Source organism: Porites lutea, chromosome 9 (assembly GCF_958299795.1).
Source record: "Porites lutea chromosome 9, jaPorLute2.1, whole genome shotgun sequence".
In the NCBI taxonomy this organism is placed as follows: domain Eukaryota; kingdom Metazoa; phylum Cnidaria; class Anthozoa; order Scleractinia; family Poritidae; genus Porites; species Porites lutea.
In genome coordinates this window covers 17,320,198-17,340,104 of record NC_133209.1, presented here as the reverse complement: position 1 = coordinate 17,340,104, position 19,907 = coordinate 17,320,198, and the positions used below count along the sequence as shown (strand labels likewise).

Sequence of the window (19,907 nt, the reverse complement as noted above, 5' to 3'; positions counted from 1 at the left end):
GGTGTGGCTAAAACTATATCTCAGGGTTAAGCTGTGATTTCTGAGCCACCTGCTATAACAGCCAAATTATAATGGAGCTCCATGCGCGCGTGAGCGGAGCCCCACAGCTAAGATACTATGAATATCTGTCATCAAGGAAATTTTAATAGTCACTTGACCGTCCGTCCGTCCGTCCGTACCACGGGGCAACCAATGTGAAATGTCACATTTTCTAGCTAGTGTGGGAGCCTGAAACCTGATATTGCACATCTATGTTGTGGTAAATTGACAGCTGTCAAAACAAGTCTTGCATGTACTCTAGCCCCTAATAGTGGCATCGTCCACACCAAGAGAGAATAGATCATTCTTTCTTGTCCACACTAATTCGATTTCAAAAGTATGCGTTTTCGTTTTCATCCAAACTGCATCGATCGATTCGCGTCCACACTACCGTTTTGGTGCGTTTTCGACTGTCCGCACTGAAACGTTCGAAAACAAAAGACTTGCACGTTTGGTGACGTATGTTGAACTCTATGCGCACGCTGCAAACACACGCGCCTATGATATTTTCGGACATCGTTTTCATTTTGAAGCGTTTTCGAACGTTTTCGACCGTTCACACTTATAGGATGTACGATGTATGCGTGACATTCTGATGAAACTTTAAGAACGTTTTCTAATCGATGAGTGGTGATGAAAACGCTCAGCGTATTAGTGTGGACCAAGAGATAATAATCTATTATTCTATCTTGTATCGGCGAAATGCCTAAACGCCGCATCGAAATGTTTGCCTTTTACCATGACCAAAATATTTACATGCACTTGTGATTTCCCAATTATTCTTTTAAGATGGCGCTTTAGAGTATATTTCTTAATAAACCTCGCTAAATAGCTTAAGTTACAGAAGAATACCTACAGTCTCAGACAAAAATTGTTGGGACACTTCCACCCAACGCTGTTCTTTCACTTCTGGCCTGTCTCCTGGTCCTCCCAATGTTGGTTATCGCATTTAGCTCTACCTAATCTTGCACACCAACATTGGGAGGGGAAGAAAATAGCAAATTGTCCTAAAAATTTCGATTGAGACTGTACCGGTTACTTTGTCTTTTTGCATTTGTTCAAGAGATTCACCACTATGGGTACCCATATAAGAAGGCTCATTTATCAAGTCTCAATTTTCATTTTTTTTTTGCCTGTTCATGGCATCCATGAACAAGGCTGTAATTTTGTCATATTTGCTCATTCCCAATTTTCCTCTGTCAAATGATTCAATCTTTGTCATATTATAAGAAACGATATTGATAAATATTTCCAGACATGGAAACATGGAGTCGTTTTGACGGTTTTGCCAACGGCGACATTGCTTCCTTCAAGGGTAGTGTACTTACTTTTTCGTTGTCTTTGGAAAGTTTACTTTCACCATTTACTAGGACTATTTTAAGATTGCTTACTTTTGAAGCATATAATCGCGTTTCCGCTTTGTTTATGACACCATTTACGCTTATAGGGATCGATAGTTCAACATAAACGACTCGTAACTCGTATAACATTGTCTCAGCCTCTCATAAATGTTTTACCTACACTGACTAAACTTCTTGTTATATTAAAGACTTCTAGAAAGTTAACAAAGTTTCTTCGAGCAACATTTCGAAACAGAGAAGCCATGCTTTGTTTCATTTTGTACGGACGTTGGGCACGATCACTATTCTCTAGGAAGTCACCTTAAGTCAGGACAACTTGTACGACTTTAACACGGGACGGTTAAAATAATGCCTGAAAAATTAGAGAAGAGAAGTTGGAGTTTGGCGTACAAAAAAGGAAGATATTTGGAGAATTCGGGTGTCGATTCCGGTACCTCCCGCATGCTAAGCGGGCGCTCTACCATTTGAGCTAATCCCCCTGCTTTATGTAAGGTGTCTTGATTTAACTGGACAAACATGTGTTAATTTTACTAGACTTAAAAGCCTTACGAAACCCGACAGAACCACAACTAAATTTAACGAGTGACATTTGCTAAGTCTTGTTTGACCAAACTATATGAAAGATAAAATTAGCAATACAATTCAGTCAAATTCACGAATAAAATATTTTATCAAATAATTTGTAACTTCCACTTAAGCTAAGCCTAGAAGCTGAGCTGTAAACTTGAAAGAAATCTATTTAACTTCCCGCAATTCAAATTTTGCCATGTAAACGTCTCAAGGTGGGGTAACCCGCGTAGTTAGTGTCAGATTCGTGCTCGTCATGTGAAATTCGTTGGCTGAACAAATATCTGCCTTTGGCGGAATTGCTTCATTTAAAGTGACAATATAAAGCCACAGAACCAGGATTTCCGAAGCCTTTTACTAGGAACAGTTCTGAATTGGGAGTCGACTGACTTTAGGTGAACAAACAGTGGGACGTTTTTACTTTCCCCTTATGGCGGTTTGGGTCGTCAGAGCGGCATATCTTACCTTATAAAATCCAAACACTAGTATAAATTAACGGAAAAATTATTATTTGCACGTCTGATTGATAGCTTGCTTGTTTGATAATTTGTTTTTATGTTGTGTTGCGATTTGTCGTTATTGTTGTTATATTTTTATGGTTTTCAACAGAGACCTAAAAAAGGGGCCTGTCCGGGAGTCGAACCCGGGACCTCTCGCACCCAAAGCGAGAATCATGCCACTAGACCAACAGGCCATTCTTAATCTAAAGTCGACTTCTTAGCTAATCAATACTATTGTCAACATTCTATTTCCACCTGCCCCTTAAAAAGTACCTGTCTCGTTGTGGCTCAAAGTATCCCAGGGTTTAGCTTTGATATTTGATTTTAGGACTTAACTTATGGACTAGGATTCACGATCAATTTCTTGATCATCTTGCTCTATGTAGCTCTATGTCCTGAGAAAAGTATAACATGGTTAAATTATTCATGTTTTGGTATTTTACTGTAAAATGGCTACTTTTTAACTTATCATTACCAAAGTCAACATTAAATATCAATTTGTTTTTTCTTGTCCACACTAATTCAATTTCAAAAGTATGCGTTTTCGTTTTCATCCAAACTGCATCGATCGATTCGCGTCCACACTACCGTTTTGGTGCGTTTTCGACTGTCCGCACTGAAACGTTCGAAAACAAAAGACTTGCACGTTTGGTGACGTATGTTGAACTCTATGCGCACGCTGCAAACACACGCGCCTATGATATTTTCGGACATCGTTTTCATTTTGAAGCGTTTTCGAACGTTTTCGACCGTCCACACTTATAGGATGTACGATGTATGCGTTTCATTCTGATGAAACTTTAAGAACGTTCTCTAATCGATGAGTAGTGATGAAAACGCTCAGCGTATTAGTGTGGACCAAGAGATAATAATCTATTATTCTATCTTGTATCGGCGAAAGGCCTAAACGCCGCATCGAAATGTATGCCTTTTACCATGAACAAAATATTTACATGCACTTGTGATTTCCTAATTATTCTTTTAAGATGGCGCTTTAGAGTATATTTCTTAATAAACCTCGCTACTTAGCTTAAGTTACAGAAGAATACCTACAGTCTCAGACAAAAAGAATAACTGCAATGAAATTGATTTACTTTAGTTGAGTGGGATCGCAGTTGACTTTCCCTTCTTTTTTATTAGTTTAAGCCATCTCTCTTTAAAACCGATAAGCGTAAGATTTATCCTAGTTTTCGAAGAGACACAATTGTTTAGCTATTTTTTTTTCCAGATTTCATAGCGCAGGGCGATTAGCTTAAATGGTATAGCGCCCGCTTAGCATGCAGATTCTCCATTCTTTTTCCCGCTGTAAAAGAAAGCTTTTTTTTTTTTGCAATTCAGGCATAGGATGCTTCCCTTGGGCTCATCTCCGGTGTAATATAATTTATTACTCACAGCCGATGTAAAATAAAGGAAAAAAAACATCTTTAGCAATGAACCTAACTCTAATAACAGTCCACAAAACAAAGAAAACGAGTAAATTACATTACACTGCGTATAACCCGAATATTGACGCGTGAAATGCAGCTACTTTTTAACTTATCAATACCAAAGTCAACATTAAATATCAATTTGTTCCTTTGAGTACCTGTACGGTGTCCCTGAAAAATGGGTCTAAAACTAACTCATGATTTTAAGTTTTAGTTTTTAAAGAGCTTTCTATTTTCTTCGCTAACAGCTTGTACTATCTGCTGAGAACACTTTGATAAACTTTGATTTTTCTTCGTTTTCTTTAGTTAAAGACAGTACAGATTTATCCTGGCTCTCGTTTATAGTTTAGTGTAATAAAAAATCTAAGTTTAATTAATTACAGGGGTATAGAAGGGTAAATTCGAGACTTTGCGAGACTGAAAGACGTCCCGAGACGTAAAATCACCCGAAAACGAGAGTTCGAGAGCAAACAAACGCTTCCAAGATTTCGAGATTTTTCGAGGAACATTTTTATACCCCTAATTATTCAGGCTGGCTTTCCGGGCAGGGGGGATTAGCTCAAATGGTAGAGCGCCCGCTTTGCATGCGGGAGGTACTGGGATCGATACCCAGATTCTCCATTTTGTTTTTTTTTTAAACTGAATGTGTTGGCAGCAATGTGTATAAGAAAGAAAAAAAATTATATAAAAATTTCTAAATGCATGAGAAATAATTAAGATAAAATACAATGAGCTCGAAAAATTCTGTTCCTAGACAAAAACTCTGCTTTTGTAAAAGTGCGAATTTAAAATACCGATCTATCATTTCTTGCACTTTCGCCACTTATGGCAGCGGACTTATTTGCTATTAATAAGCAACCCATTTTTTTTTTCAAAAAGTAAACCGAAGCAATGGACCCTACATCATAGAAACCGTGAGAAAAATCCTAGCCCTCATGATTTCTTGTTTATTCCTAAAAAGTCAGGGCTGTTCGTGAAATACGACGTTTTAACTGCTGCTAACACGGTTCTATACAAACGTGCCTAAAATAAGGTAGCGTTTACGTTCAAAAAAAATAATTGTTAACTTGGAGAATCCGGGTATCGATCCCAGTACCTTCCGCATGCTAAGCAGGCGCTCTACCATTTGAGCTAATCCCCCTGCTTCATACATGTAGTGCAAGTAGGAGCCGATTACTTACTTAGTAATAGGCTCCTGGCAGGGCGGATAAAGGTTGGGCGGTGAAACGAGCGCGTCCGAGCATAAAGGTGTGATGCAGTGGACTGGGACTCTGCTTAGAAATGTCGCTTGTTTTCGACTTCGGTCAGGGCTTGCGATGTGGTTTGTCCATTAGACACTGCCACTGTCACTGAATTATGGCGGCTTGATTTGTTTTCTTGCACTTCTTCCTCGTTCCTTTGTGCTGGTACGCTGTCTCCGAGAGGCAAATGTTGCTATTTTTTGCGGGAGATTTAGTTGGAGTAGACAAACATCTCTTTCAAAGGGTTTCTGTGATTACTTCCATGACTCTACCACTGAATTATATTTTCGTTCTACTACTTGTCAATGTCGATGTTATTCCAAAACAAAAAAAACTAAGTGCTGTCTCAAACACGAAGGAAAATGTCATCCATGGCAAAACTAAAAGACAGCAGATCGTGTGATTCATAACTAGATGACGTGTATTTTATAAATGCGTGCAGCTCGTGCAAGGTGAAATTATGCAAATTTCAATCACCATCATCCTTCTTTTTAATTTCGAAAAAACATCTCATCCGTCTTTCTGTTTCTTCGAAACTTCAAAATTAGTTTCCCCTCAGTTTTTACTTTTTACCTTGTTTTGTTTTAGAGAGAAGAACGGAGAAAAAACCTTACAACTAACCTCAATAAATTTTGTTTACATGCGGTTGCCGGATTTGCGACGCATTGCGCGAATCGCCATGGCGCGTTGCACCCGAGAAGCAAAGTTTGAAGCAGTACAACGCCACTATATCAAAATATATCAATCTAATTTTTTTTTATGTTATATAAAATTTATCCCCCTTTAACATATGTAAAAACTGAGGTTAAGAAGTGTTAAGCTTTTACAAACGAAACGGCGAAAGACGATTAGATGATATTTCGTGGAAGGAGGAGGTATTCAACACTTTCAAATTAAACTCAAATTTTGGCATTATACGACCAACAACTTTGACTTATAGGCATACAGACACAAACATATGAAACGGTTTATTGATATTGTTATGAAACGAACTTATCTATTTAACATTGTAGCCTGAAATTACAGAAAGAAAATAGGATTTCCGGTTTGCAAAAAGGAAAATTTCGCCGGCCTTCAAGCGCACCGGAAGCGCGGAAAGAGCGTTCGTGCCAGTCCTACTCCGCATCACACATTAAATGAAGAGCGGAGCGCTCGTTTCACCGCCCAACCTTTATCCTCCCTGCTCCTGGTACAAGCTGTTGGGCAAGACTTAACAATACAACAGCCACAAAGCAGTAATGAATAGACCTTTTTACCGATAAGGCGGCCATATTGAATTAATTCGATTTAAGGAGTATTAAAGGATGCCCAGTATTTTCGAGCGCTTTTCGGGACATTTTTTCTTAAAGTTTTCTTAGAATAAGATTGTGATGGGAAAAAAGATCCTTGTGCCGTGTTTGGATATAATAATGATCGCCTTTTTGCCGAGAAATATAAAGTAAAAGACCATATTTCTAATACTAAACTAGAAAAAGGCGTTTTTTAATTACATCTAAATCTATGTGTCTATCCTGTTGGGAATCAACTTAATAAACTAGTATTCAGTTTCTTAACCATCATTGTGCTCTATGTCCTGAGAATGCGTTTTGTGTAGAAAGATTAACTTAAACATGGTTTGGTATTTTACTGCAAAGGATAACAATGTAATTGATTTTCGATAGCTCAGCGGGATAGTTCAGTTGATTTTCCCTTCGATTTTGTTAGTTCTGCTTTGAAACCGATAAGCGTAAGATTAATTCTGGTTTTCGTGTTAAGTGTGGTATAAGAAACATTTATCATTAGCTGATTTTTTGCCAAGATTTTCTAGTACAGGGGGATTAGCTCAAATGGTAGAGCGCTCGCTTTGCGAGGGAGAGGTACTGGCGTCGATACCCAGATTCTCCAGTCTTTTTCCGCTGTAAAAAGAAAGCTCATTTTTTTCTTGCAGCTTGGGGAAAGGGTACTTATTGCGGCTTCTAATAAATATGGACGCATGAGATGTAGCCACTGACGTTTACAATTAGATAGCGCTTAAAAGTGGGTGGTTCCATGGCTTTAGAAAAGACCGTAAAGTGACATTACTCGTTGATATTTCCTGCTTTCTTAGTTCGACAACAAGAAAGGAAAAACTCAAATCATCCGGCTTCTAATCTAGAAAGGCGGTCTGCTCCGTCAAACGCAATTTTATTATATGGCGTCTATTCAAACGAGCAATTAGATACTGCTCTTTAAATTTTTGCGCTTCTGGACAACGAAAAAAAAATTTAGATTTAACAATAATAAAAAAGAAGTTGATGAAGTCAAGAACAGCGTATCAGTTTTGTTCACCCATCCTTTTTCACTTCGTTCAATTTACATGGCATTGACCAATTAGTTCCTTTTTGCGTAAAAGCAATGGTTTCAGTACTATTCCCTCATAATCTCTCGGTAATCAGAGAGGCAGGGGTCAGATCCAAAGCCCTGCATAATTTAGTTGAAAAACTTCTTGTATGGCTAGTGTGTTTGAATGCTTGCTTGATGAATATTTTGTTTTTATTTTTTGGTTTGATTTTTATGTTCTTGTTATTTGATTGTAAAATTGGAACTTCCAAAATAGTGGAAAATGGGGCCTGTTCGGGAGTCGAACCTGGGACCTCTCGCACCCTAAGCGAGAATCATGCCACTAGACCAACAGGCCATTCTTGATAAATTGACTTCTTTTTAGCTAATGACTACTAGTGTCAACATTAAATTTCAACCTGTTCGCTTGAGTAGCTGTATGGTGTCTCTGAAAAATGTATCTGAAACTAACTCATGATTTCAAGTTTTATTTTCCAAACACCTGTTCATTTTCTTCGGTAACATCATGTACTATCTGTTGAGAACACTTCGATAAACGTGAATTTTTCTCGTTTCTTTAGTTAAAGGTAGCACAGATATATCCTGGCTCTCGTTTATAGCTTAGTGAAAGTTAAGCTAATTATTCACGCTGGTTTTCCGGGCAGGGAGATTAGCTCAAATGGTAGAGCACCCGCTTCGTATGCTGGCGAGTACTGGGATCGATACCCAGATTCTCCATTTCTTCTTGAACTGAACGTGTTGGCAGCAATGTGTAATCATACCGATCTGTCATGTCTTGCACTTTATTCGCTAAAACAGCGGACTTATTGCTTTTAATTAGCAACCTATTTTTTTTTTCCAAAAATTAAACTGAGGCTATGGACGCTACATCATAGAAACCGTGAGAAAAGTCCTTATGACTTCTTGTTTTTTTAAAGTCAGGGCTATTCGTAAAATACGACAGCTTACACGGGACTATTAAAAACGTGCCTAGAATAAGTAAGCGTTTACGTACAGAAAAAAATTGTTGTCAATTTGGAGGATCCGGGTATCGATCCCGGTACCTCCCGCATGCTAAGCGAGCGCTCTACCATTTGAGCTAATCCCCCTGGTTTACATAAGGTGTCTTGATTTAACTGGACAAACATGTGTTAATTTTACTAGACTAAAAAGTCTTACGAAACCCAAGAGAACCACAACTAAATTTAACGAGTGGTATTTGTTAATTCTTGTTTGACCGAGCTATATGAAAGATAAAATTAGCAATACAATTCAGTCAAATTCACGAATAAAATATTTTATCAAATAATTTGTAACTTCCACTTAAGCTAAGCCTAGAAGATGAGCTGTAAACCTGAAAGAAATCTATTTAACTTCCCGCAATTCAAATTTTGCCATGTAAACGTCGGTAGTGTCGGATTCGCGCTCGTCAAGTGAAATTCGATGGCTGAACAAATAGCTACTTTTGACGAAATTGCTTCATTTAAAGTTACAATATAAAGTCACAGAACCATGACTTTCGAAACCTTTTACTGGGAACAGTTCTGAATTGGGAGTCGACTGACTTTATGTCTACAAACAGCGGAATGGTTTTACTTTACCCTCATGGCGGTTTGGGTAGTCAGAGAGGCATCTCTTACCTTATAAAATCCAAACACTAGTATAAATTAACGGGAAAATTATTATTTGCATGTCTGATTGAAAGCCTGCCTGTTTGATAATTTGTTTTTATGTTGTGTTGCGATTTGTCGTTATTGTTGTTAGATTTTTAAGGTTTTCAACAGAGACCTAAAAAAGGGGCCTGTCCGGGAGTCGAACCCGGGACCTCTCGCACCCAAAGCGAGAATCATGCCACTAGACCAACAGGCCATTCTTGATCTAAAGTCGACTTTTTAGCTAATCACTACTAGTGTTAACATTGTATTTCCACTTGCTCCATAAAAAGTACCTGTTTCGTTGTGGCTCAAACTATCCCAGGGTTTAGCTTTGATATTTGATTTTAGGACTTAACTTATGGACCTAGAATTCACGATCAATTTCTTGATCATCTTGCTCTATGTAGCTCTATGTCCTGAGAAAAGTATAACATGGTTAAATTATTCATGTTTTGGTATTTTACTGTAAAATGGCTACTTTTTAACTTATCATTACCAAAGTCAACATTAAATATCAATTTGTTTTTTCTTGTCCACACTAATTCAATTTCAAAAGTATGCGTTTTCGTTTTCATTCAAACTGCATCGATCGATTCGCGTCCACACTACCGTTTTGGTGCGTTTTCGACTGTCCGCACTGAAACGTTCGAAAACAAAAGACTTGCACGTTTGGAGACGTATGTTGAACTCTATGCGCACGCTGCAAACACACGCGCCTATGATATTTTCGGACATCGTTTTCATTTTGAAGCGTTTTCGAACGTTTTCGACCGTCCACACTTATAGGATGTACGATGTATGCGTTTCATTCTGATGAAACTTTAAGAACGTTCTCTAATCGATGAGTAGTGATGAAAACGCTCAGCGTATTAGTGTGGACCAAGAGATAATAATCTATTATTCTATCTTGTATCGGCGAAAGGCCTAAACGCCGCATCGAAATGTATGCCTTTTACCATGAACAAAATATTTACATGCACTTGTGATTTCCTAATAATATATTATTCTTTTAAGATGGCGCTTTAGAGTATATTTCTTAATAAACCTCGCTACTTAGCTTAAGTTACAGAAGAATACCTACAGTCTCAGACAAAGAGAATAACTGCAATGAAATTGATTTACTTTAGTGGAGTGGGATCGCAGTTGACTTTCCCTTCTTTTTTATTAGTTTAAGCCATCTCTCTTTAAAACCGATAAGCGTAAGATTTATCCTAGTTTTCGAAGAGACACAATTGTTTAGCTATTTTTTTTTCCAGATTTCATAGCGCAGGGCGATTAGCTTAAATGGTATAGCGCCCGCTTAGCATGCAGATTCTCCATTCTTTTTCCCGCTGTAAAAGAAAGCTTTTTTTTTTTTGCAATTCAGGCATAGGATGCTTCCCTTGGGCTCATCTCCGGTGTAATATAATTTATTACTCACAGCCGATGTAAAATAAAGGAAAAAAAACATCTTTAGCAGTGAACCTAACTCTAATAACAGTCCACAAAACAAAGAAAACGAGTAAATTACACTACACCGCGTATAACCCGAATATTGACGCGTGAAATGCAGCTACTGACGTTTGCTATCAATGAAGATATTCTATACCGGAAGTTCTTAATACGGGATGTTCTGAGTTTGTATAGGACGCTAGGAACTACTGTGGGGTGTATTTCCTTGGCATTATCATGGCGTCCATCTTTTCACACGTAGCATGTTTCTTTATAACTGTTTATTAAATCGTTTTATAAAATAACTAAAATAGTACGCCCGCTCTGATTGGCCGAGAGGAGTGTTTGCATGAGAGTATGTAAACATGGTTGTGGCGTCAAGTTGTTTGGTTTTTCGCGCGCTAATCACGCAAGCACGAATTTAAAAAAGTTTTCGAGTTCAAAACTCAAAAAGTTTACTTTATTTACCCATTCCTTCGTCGGCTGAAACATGGAAAATCGTTACAAAGAAGGTGAGTCAATTTTTCTTCGCGTAAGCTGACATTTTGAGGGAGAAAAATCCGTACTTTGCATAACTGTCTCGAATTCTCCCAACCCCTCTCGTGTTTATATCAGGCTATGCAAACACGGAAAACGTTTTCTATTACTTAAATCAATCTCATACGTTTTGTTGGGAGGTCTTGTTGAAACTTCATGCGACCTTAAGTAACTAAAGCTAATAATTAACAGACTATTGGGAGGAATATGCATGGTAATAATGATGGCTCAGATCAATGATGATGATGATGATGATGATGAAAATGATGATGATTGTGACTCATCGACAACTTCGTCGTCGGAATTTGCATTATGTTTTAATGGATATTACGACGTAGAAAGATCTTAGGCATATGGATGTGAGTCGTTTCATGAACCGAAGCGTGCATGAACGTATAGGGTAGTAGCGGGCGCGAAGGTTTGATTATCATAATCGGTTTTAAGCTCAAATTTAGACAGAAGCATGAAACCCTTATACAGGTCATACTGAGAGGAGCAAAGAGATACTACTCGTTACGTTTGTCGCGACTACCATCATATTGCAAAGTAACTGTTCGCTCGTCAAGTTTAGCGCCTCGTAGCACTTGTCCAGCCGGCAATCATGTTACTCAGTTGAGTACTAATTGTCTCTACCTGTATACCTTTTCCGAACCCTGGCAACACCTTTTTATGCATCAGTTTGACAAGATATTGTTTTGATTTCCCTAGAGTTTTGACCAAGGTTACAGCTGATAAAATTAATAGAATAGTATGGCGTAAGGCTTTTCGTTTAAAATTACACGTCAAATATTTCGGCGATAAAGTTAAAAAAAACATTTATCTCTGGACGGTGGAAAAAAAGCCTTTTAAACGATTTGCAAACATTTATTTGACAAATATATATTAGATCAGACAGCTAAAATTTCTCACAGCTAGTATAGGTTACCAAAATCGGCAGAGTATTAAATTGTACTTAAATCTTGAATCCTTCTAATAAACTCCTTTAAACTTTGGCTTTTCGGTACTCTCATTAGTGACCATTTTTAAATCCTTTATTTAACAAATTCACCATTAAGAGCCGAACTTTTTGCTAATTGAATTGGACCAGGGTATGCGATAAAATACGACGTTTTAGAACAGTCAAAAAAATGTTGTTTTAAAATAACACTGACAGAAAAACGTTTTCGTTGTTACTTTGCTAAAAATATACGATGGTTGGAGAATCCGGGTATCGATCCCGGTACCTCCCGCATGCTAAGCGGGGGCTCTACCATTTGAGCTAATCCCCCTGCTTATAAAACTCCAAGTTAATTTTAATGAGTAACAAAAACTAAAATACTGAGACACACTGATCATGATATTAGGCCATGATAATCATGGCGTAAATTTTTAAGATTTATATTACGATACGCGACGTACGGCCGAGATTGCTGGTATCATTCTATTACTGAGTAACAACGTATCTGTAATGAACCCATCTGAATTTTTGAGTTTTTGTTGTAGTCAAATTAGCAGGGTTCTAGAATTCTGCATCAAAAAAATTATTTGCTCGCCCATGACAAATCAGGATATCTTGCCCAACCTCCTCTCTTGCTATTGTCCATTCAAATTGTTTTTCCGTCCCTTATTGGCTAAAATCTTCCGCAGCTAATATTCATAAGCAGCTATGATTCCTTGACCGAACTTGGAAGATGCTTGCGGGATATCAATTCTGATGACCTCAGCTGTACTGAAATCGACAGTAAAAGGGACATCAATGGGCGTTGCAGCTTATTAGCTGGATAAAATGGCAGAAGATTTCACACGTTGTGTAAAGAAGAAATAGTTGACCATCGTCAACTAGATAATGTTAAAAATGCCACTCAGCGGGTTTCGGCGGATGCCGATATTGAGATATTGATAGTGCTGGGGATTTATCTCATAGTGCGCCCGTTTAGCTTGTGTGTGGGTACTAAGACCGATATCGAGATTCCCCATAAAATTATTGACATTTCTTTTGCTTTCTTACTCTTTTAAAATTATAAACATAATAAGTCATCACTCGGCGTTATAACTATTTTTTGCGTATCACGGATTGGTACTACTGAGGTTCAGTAATCAGTTTACTGCATCAGTTAAGCAACACAAAATTATTGAATCACTTTAAATTTATGCTGCTAATGCGAAGTCTCGCTATGGTTACTGAGAGATTGAAAACAAAAAACAGACAAATAAATAAGACAAAACTAAAAAATGAAAACAAACTACTGTCAGAGAGTTCTCCGCCAAATCTTCTTCTTTTAGGTCTGTTAAAATAAGAGATAAGTTTTGTCTTTTACTTCACATGTTTGTTAAAAAGGGCCTGTCCGGGAGTCGAACCCGGGACCTCTCGCACCCGAAGCGAGAATCATACCACTAGACCAACAGGCCCGGACATGGACATAAATGGATTAGTGGCTGCCCCTTTCTTTGTGTGGATCGACAGGTTGTTATAATAAATTGATAAATGCAAAATAACCTGTGGTAAAGCAAATGAAGAGCTGCCGAGGTCTTTATTTTCTCGTCATGGGATGCTCGGGCCAGAAGAAGCAAACCGTTTGCGGGCATAAAGGTGGCGTACATTAACATTTACGGATGAGTTAAGCGCGTGGAGCACCATGCGTAACCAAGGTGTTTGGTAATCTTCTCAAGGTTTGATGTAGGTTCAGTTAATTTGGTTTTTGTCCTTGGACCAGTTCGTGTTTGTGTGCAAATCTCACGATTCAACAGCAAAAAAAAAAAATGTTACCTTAGACACCAATTTGGTTGACCATCTAAAGCAGAAGCTAGCCATCATGATTTCTTTGAAATTAAATCGCCATCTTCTGAAAATACTAGACTGGATTAAAAAAAATGTACGAGGCAAAGAAGAAGAAGTAAGCAAACTCGGTGATGTGTTTAATAACAGTTGATGAAAATGACTTCGAGTTAATTACAAATTACAAGAAAGAAAAAGCTACGAGAGCCAATCGCTAGCCCCTATGATAATTATTTGAAATCTATTTGGAGTTTGCTCGCGTGCTGCGATTGCTATTTTTGTCTGCTGTTTTCGTGACCCGAGTGGTCTTCTTTCACGTGAACGTGACATGTTACGCCGCCAAACATTTGAAGTTTGACAGGCGTCATAGCAATTTAGTCCAGTCAATCTACAAGTAGGCAGTTTTGAGGTTTAACATCAAACTAATTGCAACAGAATTATTTGCAACGCCACGGGTATGGATTCGGCAACTAACTGTCCGTGGAAAGACGATTCAAAAGTCTTTTGTCTTCCTCTTTAACTTCAAAACCGCGTATGATACGGCCACTAAAATTACAAAGAATATTTATTACCCTCCATTTGCAACTTCTAAGCATAACTTGATTGACACGGTGATGTAATTTCAGGTCATTTTGACGCCATAATTTGGTTTTATTTGAAGAATCCAAATTCCATCGATGTTTCCCCTCAAATCGAAAAGTACTTAAATAGTAAAGTGTTGAACAGAATGAACAACATGAGGAAATTGGAATGCAGAAGTTGGCTAACACATTGATGACTTTTAGCAATAGCAATGATGTTATAATGACGTCATTTATTACTAAAGAAGGATCTGGAACCGTCCACCATCTGGGATCCGCCATTCTATGTATAAATGTAATTCGATTCAATTTTGATTAAAACCCTAGGAAATTGAGGTGATTGTGATAGAAAAATTGATCTCTGTTCAAAAGAATGCGTATGAAGCAAAAAATGTGCAAGTTGTGAAATTCCGACAAACTGAAGCCAGCATCTGACATTTGGTCATTTTAAATAACTGTTTTTTTTTCTCAAATCAGTCGCCCCACTAAAAAGCCTGGATTACACTAACAGTTATAATGAATTTGATAAAATATTGCAAAATAAAGTACAGTGTAAGGCTATAAATGAATACGCAAAACTAGAAATCAACAACAACAAGACTTTATTTAGACAGGGTGAAAACCAGAATTACACAAAGTCATTTTCATCCAGGCCCAGCTAAATTAAAAAAAAAAAAAGGAAAAAAAAAACAAACCAAAAAGAAATAATTAAAATCATGATACCTATAATCTAATATTAATGAAGGATAAAAATACATGCCGATAAAAAAAATATATATTATATACATAAGAATGAAGAATAAGGAAATCACCAGAATACAAGGGAGGTGCCTCTACATGACATCGACTAGTTATCGACATCATGTACGAGTCTGTACAGAAAAGAGTCAGACTTCTTTGAGATTGGAGAAGGTCATCTTCGAATAGTTTCTTTTAAACGAGGAAAGCGATGTTGAGGTTTTAACACTATTCGGTAGCAAGTTCCATTCACTAGAAGCGTGGAAAGCAAAGGTACGTTTGTCGGAGTTAGTGTTGGCTTTCGGGAGTTTCAAGTTTCCCCTGGCTCCATGCGTATCGATGTTATGTACTTTTAGTGAAAGGTAATGTCAAGTCAGTTAATATATAACTTGGCGATAGACCATCTAAAGCTCTTTAAAGACAATAGTAGCATGCATAAGTTTAATTCTGTCAGGAATTAGGAACCGTCCAAGTTCCAGAAATCAAAGGTAGCGAGGGAGCTTTGGATTCCCGATCTAACATCAGTCTGGCAGCTTTTTTCTCAGCGAGAAATCCTGTCAAGATTTCCTTTTGATGTATTGACCCACACTACACAGCAATAATCCATTACTGACAGTAGAAGGCAATTGTAGAAGGCTAAGCGGGCATTATATAGTCAGGTTGTGTCGAATGCGTCGAAGTATACCCAGCCGTTGGGAAAACGTTTTGCATATGTAATTAATATGCGTGGATCAGCTCAGCGTTGGGTCAATGTGAACATCGAATAATTTCTCTGATGGTACTGTTTCAATTTGTGATTCATGAATGGTGATACTCCGATGATCTAGAAGCTTTGACATTTTACTTGATTACGTCACAATCATGGCCTCTTTTTTTTTTTTTGGAATCATTTTATTTTTAGCATTCCAAAGAACTGTAGTCTGAATGTCAGTGTTTAGGTTTTCTTCGACGTTTTGAAATGTCACCTGTGTAGCATTGTCAGCAAAAAAATCAATGTGCCTTTCATTCAGGTGAAGAGGAAGATCGTTCATATGTATTATAAATATAAGGGGGCCTAGTATTGATCCCTGGGGACTCTAGATCATATTGAAGAGCCGTTTTTGAGGAAAGAACTTTACCGATTTTGATTTGAAAATATCTGTCGCTGAGATAGGATTCGATTGAAACCAGGCTACCACTGTCGTACCGAGGCCTTATAATTCTACCTTTTTCTAGGAGTATTTGGTGATCAACAAGATCAAAGGCTTTCCGTAGATCTAGCATAGACAAACCATGCAGCGATCTTCCCACTATCGATGCTGCCTAGTAGGAAATCAGTTAGCTTGATCAATAATGACTGGCAAGAATGGTATTTACGAAATCCAGATTGGTTCTCAGTAAGGAGATCATGCTCTGTTAGATAATTATATAATTCATTAAACACTTGTCGCTCTAAAACTTTGCAGAGTAAGGGAAGCACGGAAACAGGCCGATGAAATTAGGCCTTTTGTAGGAAAAAAAGGCAAATTGTGAATGACATGGTTGCCAAAACTTTCGTATGCAATGGTAACGTAAATAATGACCTACACGTACACATGACGACGACTTTCAAATGTTTCCATATAACTTTAGTAAAAGTCGCCAAGTTTTGTGGTCATAGCTTAAACAGTACTGAAGTTATCAAGTTTCCAGCGAAGGGAAAGGGAGTGGCTCAGAAGACCCAGATCTAAATAGGCTTAACCGTTAGCCGTGACTAAACTGTCAAAATTTGGTACGCATAGAATGTTGCATGATATCGCTGGTTAGGACTTTTATTCGTCAACGATTACTTGCTTACAGGCTAAGGAATAATCATGAAATTTCTTTTACAGTTACGTTATATTACCCGAACAGTGCACATTCGCAGCACAAAGTAATTTCCTGTCTGTAAGTTTCCCATTCATCCACACCTATTCTCTGTAAGAACGTTTGCGTCACGGAAGAATTTTTACACTCGCCTCTCACGGAACCTTGTCCACAGGACTGCTCTCCTCTACACACCATCACATTAATAAACTCGGGTCTCTTATCAGGTCCAAGTCTAGTTGTAGCTGGACAAATGTCACAAAGCCCCTCTGTTTTAGACTCACAAGGACCTCTAGGGTCAGTAACGGGGAAGGAGGGGCCCGCCGACCTGTCCGTCGAGTCGCTGTCACTAGACTCATCCCTCCTTAATCTGCTCCTGTTTGAATGCAAAAGGACTTGAGATTCCCGAGTTATGTTGTAGATTTTCATCCGTCTCAACATCGAGTGGTAGGACACCAGGTTGGGAAATCTGTCCGCTTCTGCTTTGGTAAAGGCCATGTAGAAGGAATTGAAGTAGCCCAGTGGGCCTGGCTTCAATCCCAAAAGTTTGAGGCCCTTTGTTAACTCTTCGCCATTGCGTGGAACTTCCCACTTCCAAAGCAACCCCCCCAAAAGAACAGGTAGGTTAGCTGCCAAGAACAGTACTCGAATGGCCATCTAACGGAGAGATAAGAAACACGAATATAATCAAAGGTCACCAGTACTACAGTTCGATTCGGTAAAGATTTCATTGAGAAGCGCATGGAATCTTTAAAAACCCTCTTTCCATGGCCAGTTAGTCGCCGAATCCAACCTTAGTGAATCTAAACTAAATGCAAGGGACATGTAATTGGTCTGTTCCTGTTTATTTGAACCATGCCATGCTACATCACTCCCATCCACACTATTATATAGTTATTTTTCTTGCCTCAAAACAAGTGGTACGCTGGGCAAAACTGTTACCTGGGTTGACGTTTGTCTACACAAAAATTAAATAAGCCAAAGAGCCTCTATTATATTTTTCTCTTTTGAACTTTACTAAATTCCACGCATGGTAAAAAAAAATTTTCATGTTGATCGCAACTTGTCATGAAAAAATATTTGAGGTTAAGTTCGTATATGGCCTACCCTTTTACCAATTAAAGTTTAACATAGATTCCAGGAAACATCGATCGCCGATAGGGAATTAACTTCTGTCTTATTCTATGATATACCAGCTTCTTAGAATAATTCTTAGTTCTATGCACAGAGCCCAAAAAATCTGTTCGATCGTGTTCCTTTGACAATGTGCATGCTGTAAGGGAATGAATGAAAAAACAGTGTATTGTACACAACTATGGCCATTAACATTCTCATGAATTGTCAAATTAAACGCGATCTTGCCTAAGTAATGTTGACCCTTCGAGTATAAATGGCGAATTCGAGGGTAATTAATGAGTGGTGTTACACTATTTGTTGGCCGAAACCCCCAAATTCGCCGTTTACGCATTATGAGTAAGAGAAGATAATGTTTAGCGTATTGTGATCATGATTATTCATCGCACTATTTCAAGATATTGCTAGCCTGTAGGTATTCTATAATTATATTACGGTAACCTAGATATAAATGTACAAAGAGGAAACGATAGCACTTAGTTTGGGATATATAGGTCCCCTGTGTCTATTAAGTTACATTGAGTAGGAAACATTGCAAGTTCTATGAAGCAGTAGCGAAAACAAAACGTTCAACTTATAGACCTATTATGCGCGAGATTTAAAGCTTCCGGAGACCCCCAGCTAGTATCAAAAAAAAAAAAAAGTCTTTTATGCCACAGCTTCAATCTTTTTTGGCTCGGTTTTTCATCAGTTAGTTGGGAAATGGCTTAATTTAAAGGATTCACATTTCCTTGATAACCGGGTGGATTCAAGCTGGTCTACCATATAGTCACCAGTGTACCATGCGAAATTGACAGTCGATTTTCCACAAAATGTTGATTAAATGCGTGTTACTTTGGCAAGATTGCATGGTCAGAACTTAAAAAAATAATTAGTACCTCTACAGTAAAAAAAAAGGATGTGCTCTTGCTGAAATACTTCTGTAGTACGCACTAATATAAATGATCTTCGACCATTATTCGTACAGCCTTAGCTTGAGTATATAACCCACTAAATATTTGAAAACTATGAAAAATTGGACTTGTCAACCGACTCAAAGTAGACGTTAAACCTATTACATACTCAGACTTATTTAAGATGGTTGCATAATTCTTCAATGTATACGTACTGTTTTTGTCTTGAATTCCCGCGTGGAGAGCCTTATTGCTTAGTTAGATGATGATAACTAACTGTTCGAGGATAGTAATTACCACAGCTTAATATATACTCTTAATCAAACAAAGCTATTTATATTATAGCTTAAAAATATTTTGTTGTCAAGGTAGAGAAGAGAGCTGAATTGATCATCGGTTCATCAATCGGTCTTCCTTTGAACCTTGAACACCAATATCCAGTTTCAGAAACAGAGTACCGTACTTCTTTACAATTAATTATTCGCCCACGAATGACAAATCACTTAAAGGCCAGTTTTAAAATATGTAAAGATATGGAAGGTCGATATAAAATTACATGTAGGTTAACAAGAATACATGTAGAAGTTTGCCAGCGATTGAAAGACAGTTATACATTGAAACCTTTATAATAAGAAGGAGAGAGGAAAACAAGCAAACAATATTTTTACTGAATTAATTAGCTGCCTCAGTCCGGTTAGCTTAATTAGATATAGCACCAGTCTGACCTATCGTAAGGTTTGCACTAGCCAGGTCAATACCCAGGGTAATAAAACAACTGATGAGATTGTACTGCCTTGTTTTGACATCTGCAAATGGTTAGACATTCTATTCTTTTCGGATAAGAATGAAAACCGTGGGCAAAAAACATAAATGCGATGTGCTGTCTGTATATTGCTGTAGCAGGTCCACATCAATTTTTAAGTTGC

General features: G+C 37.9%; 1 protein-coding gene and 6 non-coding genes across 7 annotated transcripts; 1 reads left to right on the top strand and 6 right to left on the bottom strand.

Moving 5' to 3' along the window:
* Nucleotides 1-2,589: 2,589 nt before the first annotated feature.
* Nucleotides 2,590-2,661, bottom strand: Trnap-ugg (transfer RNA proline (anticodon UGG)). The gene has a single exon. It is a non-coding gene; the product is annotated as a tRNA-Pro (tRNA).
* A 1,781-nt stretch (nucleotides 2,662-4,442) lies between these two features.
* Trnaa-ugc (transfer RNA alanine (anticodon UGC)) lies at nucleotides 4,443-4,515 on the top strand. The gene has a single exon. It is a non-coding gene; the product is annotated as a tRNA-Ala (tRNA).
* A 3,954-nt stretch (nucleotides 4,516-8,469) lies between these two features.
* Trnaa-agc (transfer RNA alanine (anticodon AGC)) lies at nucleotides 8,470-8,542 on the bottom strand. Its single transcript has one exon. It is a non-coding gene; the product is annotated as a tRNA-Ala (tRNA).
* A 688-nt stretch (nucleotides 8,543-9,230) lies between these two features.
* Trnap-ugg (transfer RNA proline (anticodon UGG)) lies at nucleotides 9,231-9,302 on the bottom strand. Its single transcript has one exon. It is a non-coding gene; the product is annotated as a tRNA-Pro (tRNA).
* Nucleotides 9,303-12,251: 2,949 nt separating this feature from the next.
* Nucleotides 12,252-12,324, bottom strand: Trnaa-agc (transfer RNA alanine (anticodon AGC)). Its single transcript has one exon. It is a non-coding gene; the product is annotated as a tRNA-Ala (tRNA).
* A 1,048-nt stretch (nucleotides 12,325-13,372) lies between these two features.
* Nucleotides 13,373-13,444, bottom strand: Trnap-cgg (transfer RNA proline (anticodon CGG)). The gene has a single exon. It is a non-coding gene; the product is annotated as a tRNA-Pro (tRNA).
* Nucleotides 13,445-16,990: 3,546 nt separating this feature from the next.
* Nucleotides 16,991-17,611, bottom strand: LOC140948973 (uncharacterized skeletal organic matrix protein 8-like). Its single transcript, XM_073398232.1, has one exon. It carries the CDS (start codon nucleotides 17,609-17,611, stop codon nucleotides 16,991-16,993), a length of 621 nt encoding a protein of 206 aa, XP_073254333.1.
* Nucleotides 17,612-19,907: the final 2,296 nt, after the last annotated feature.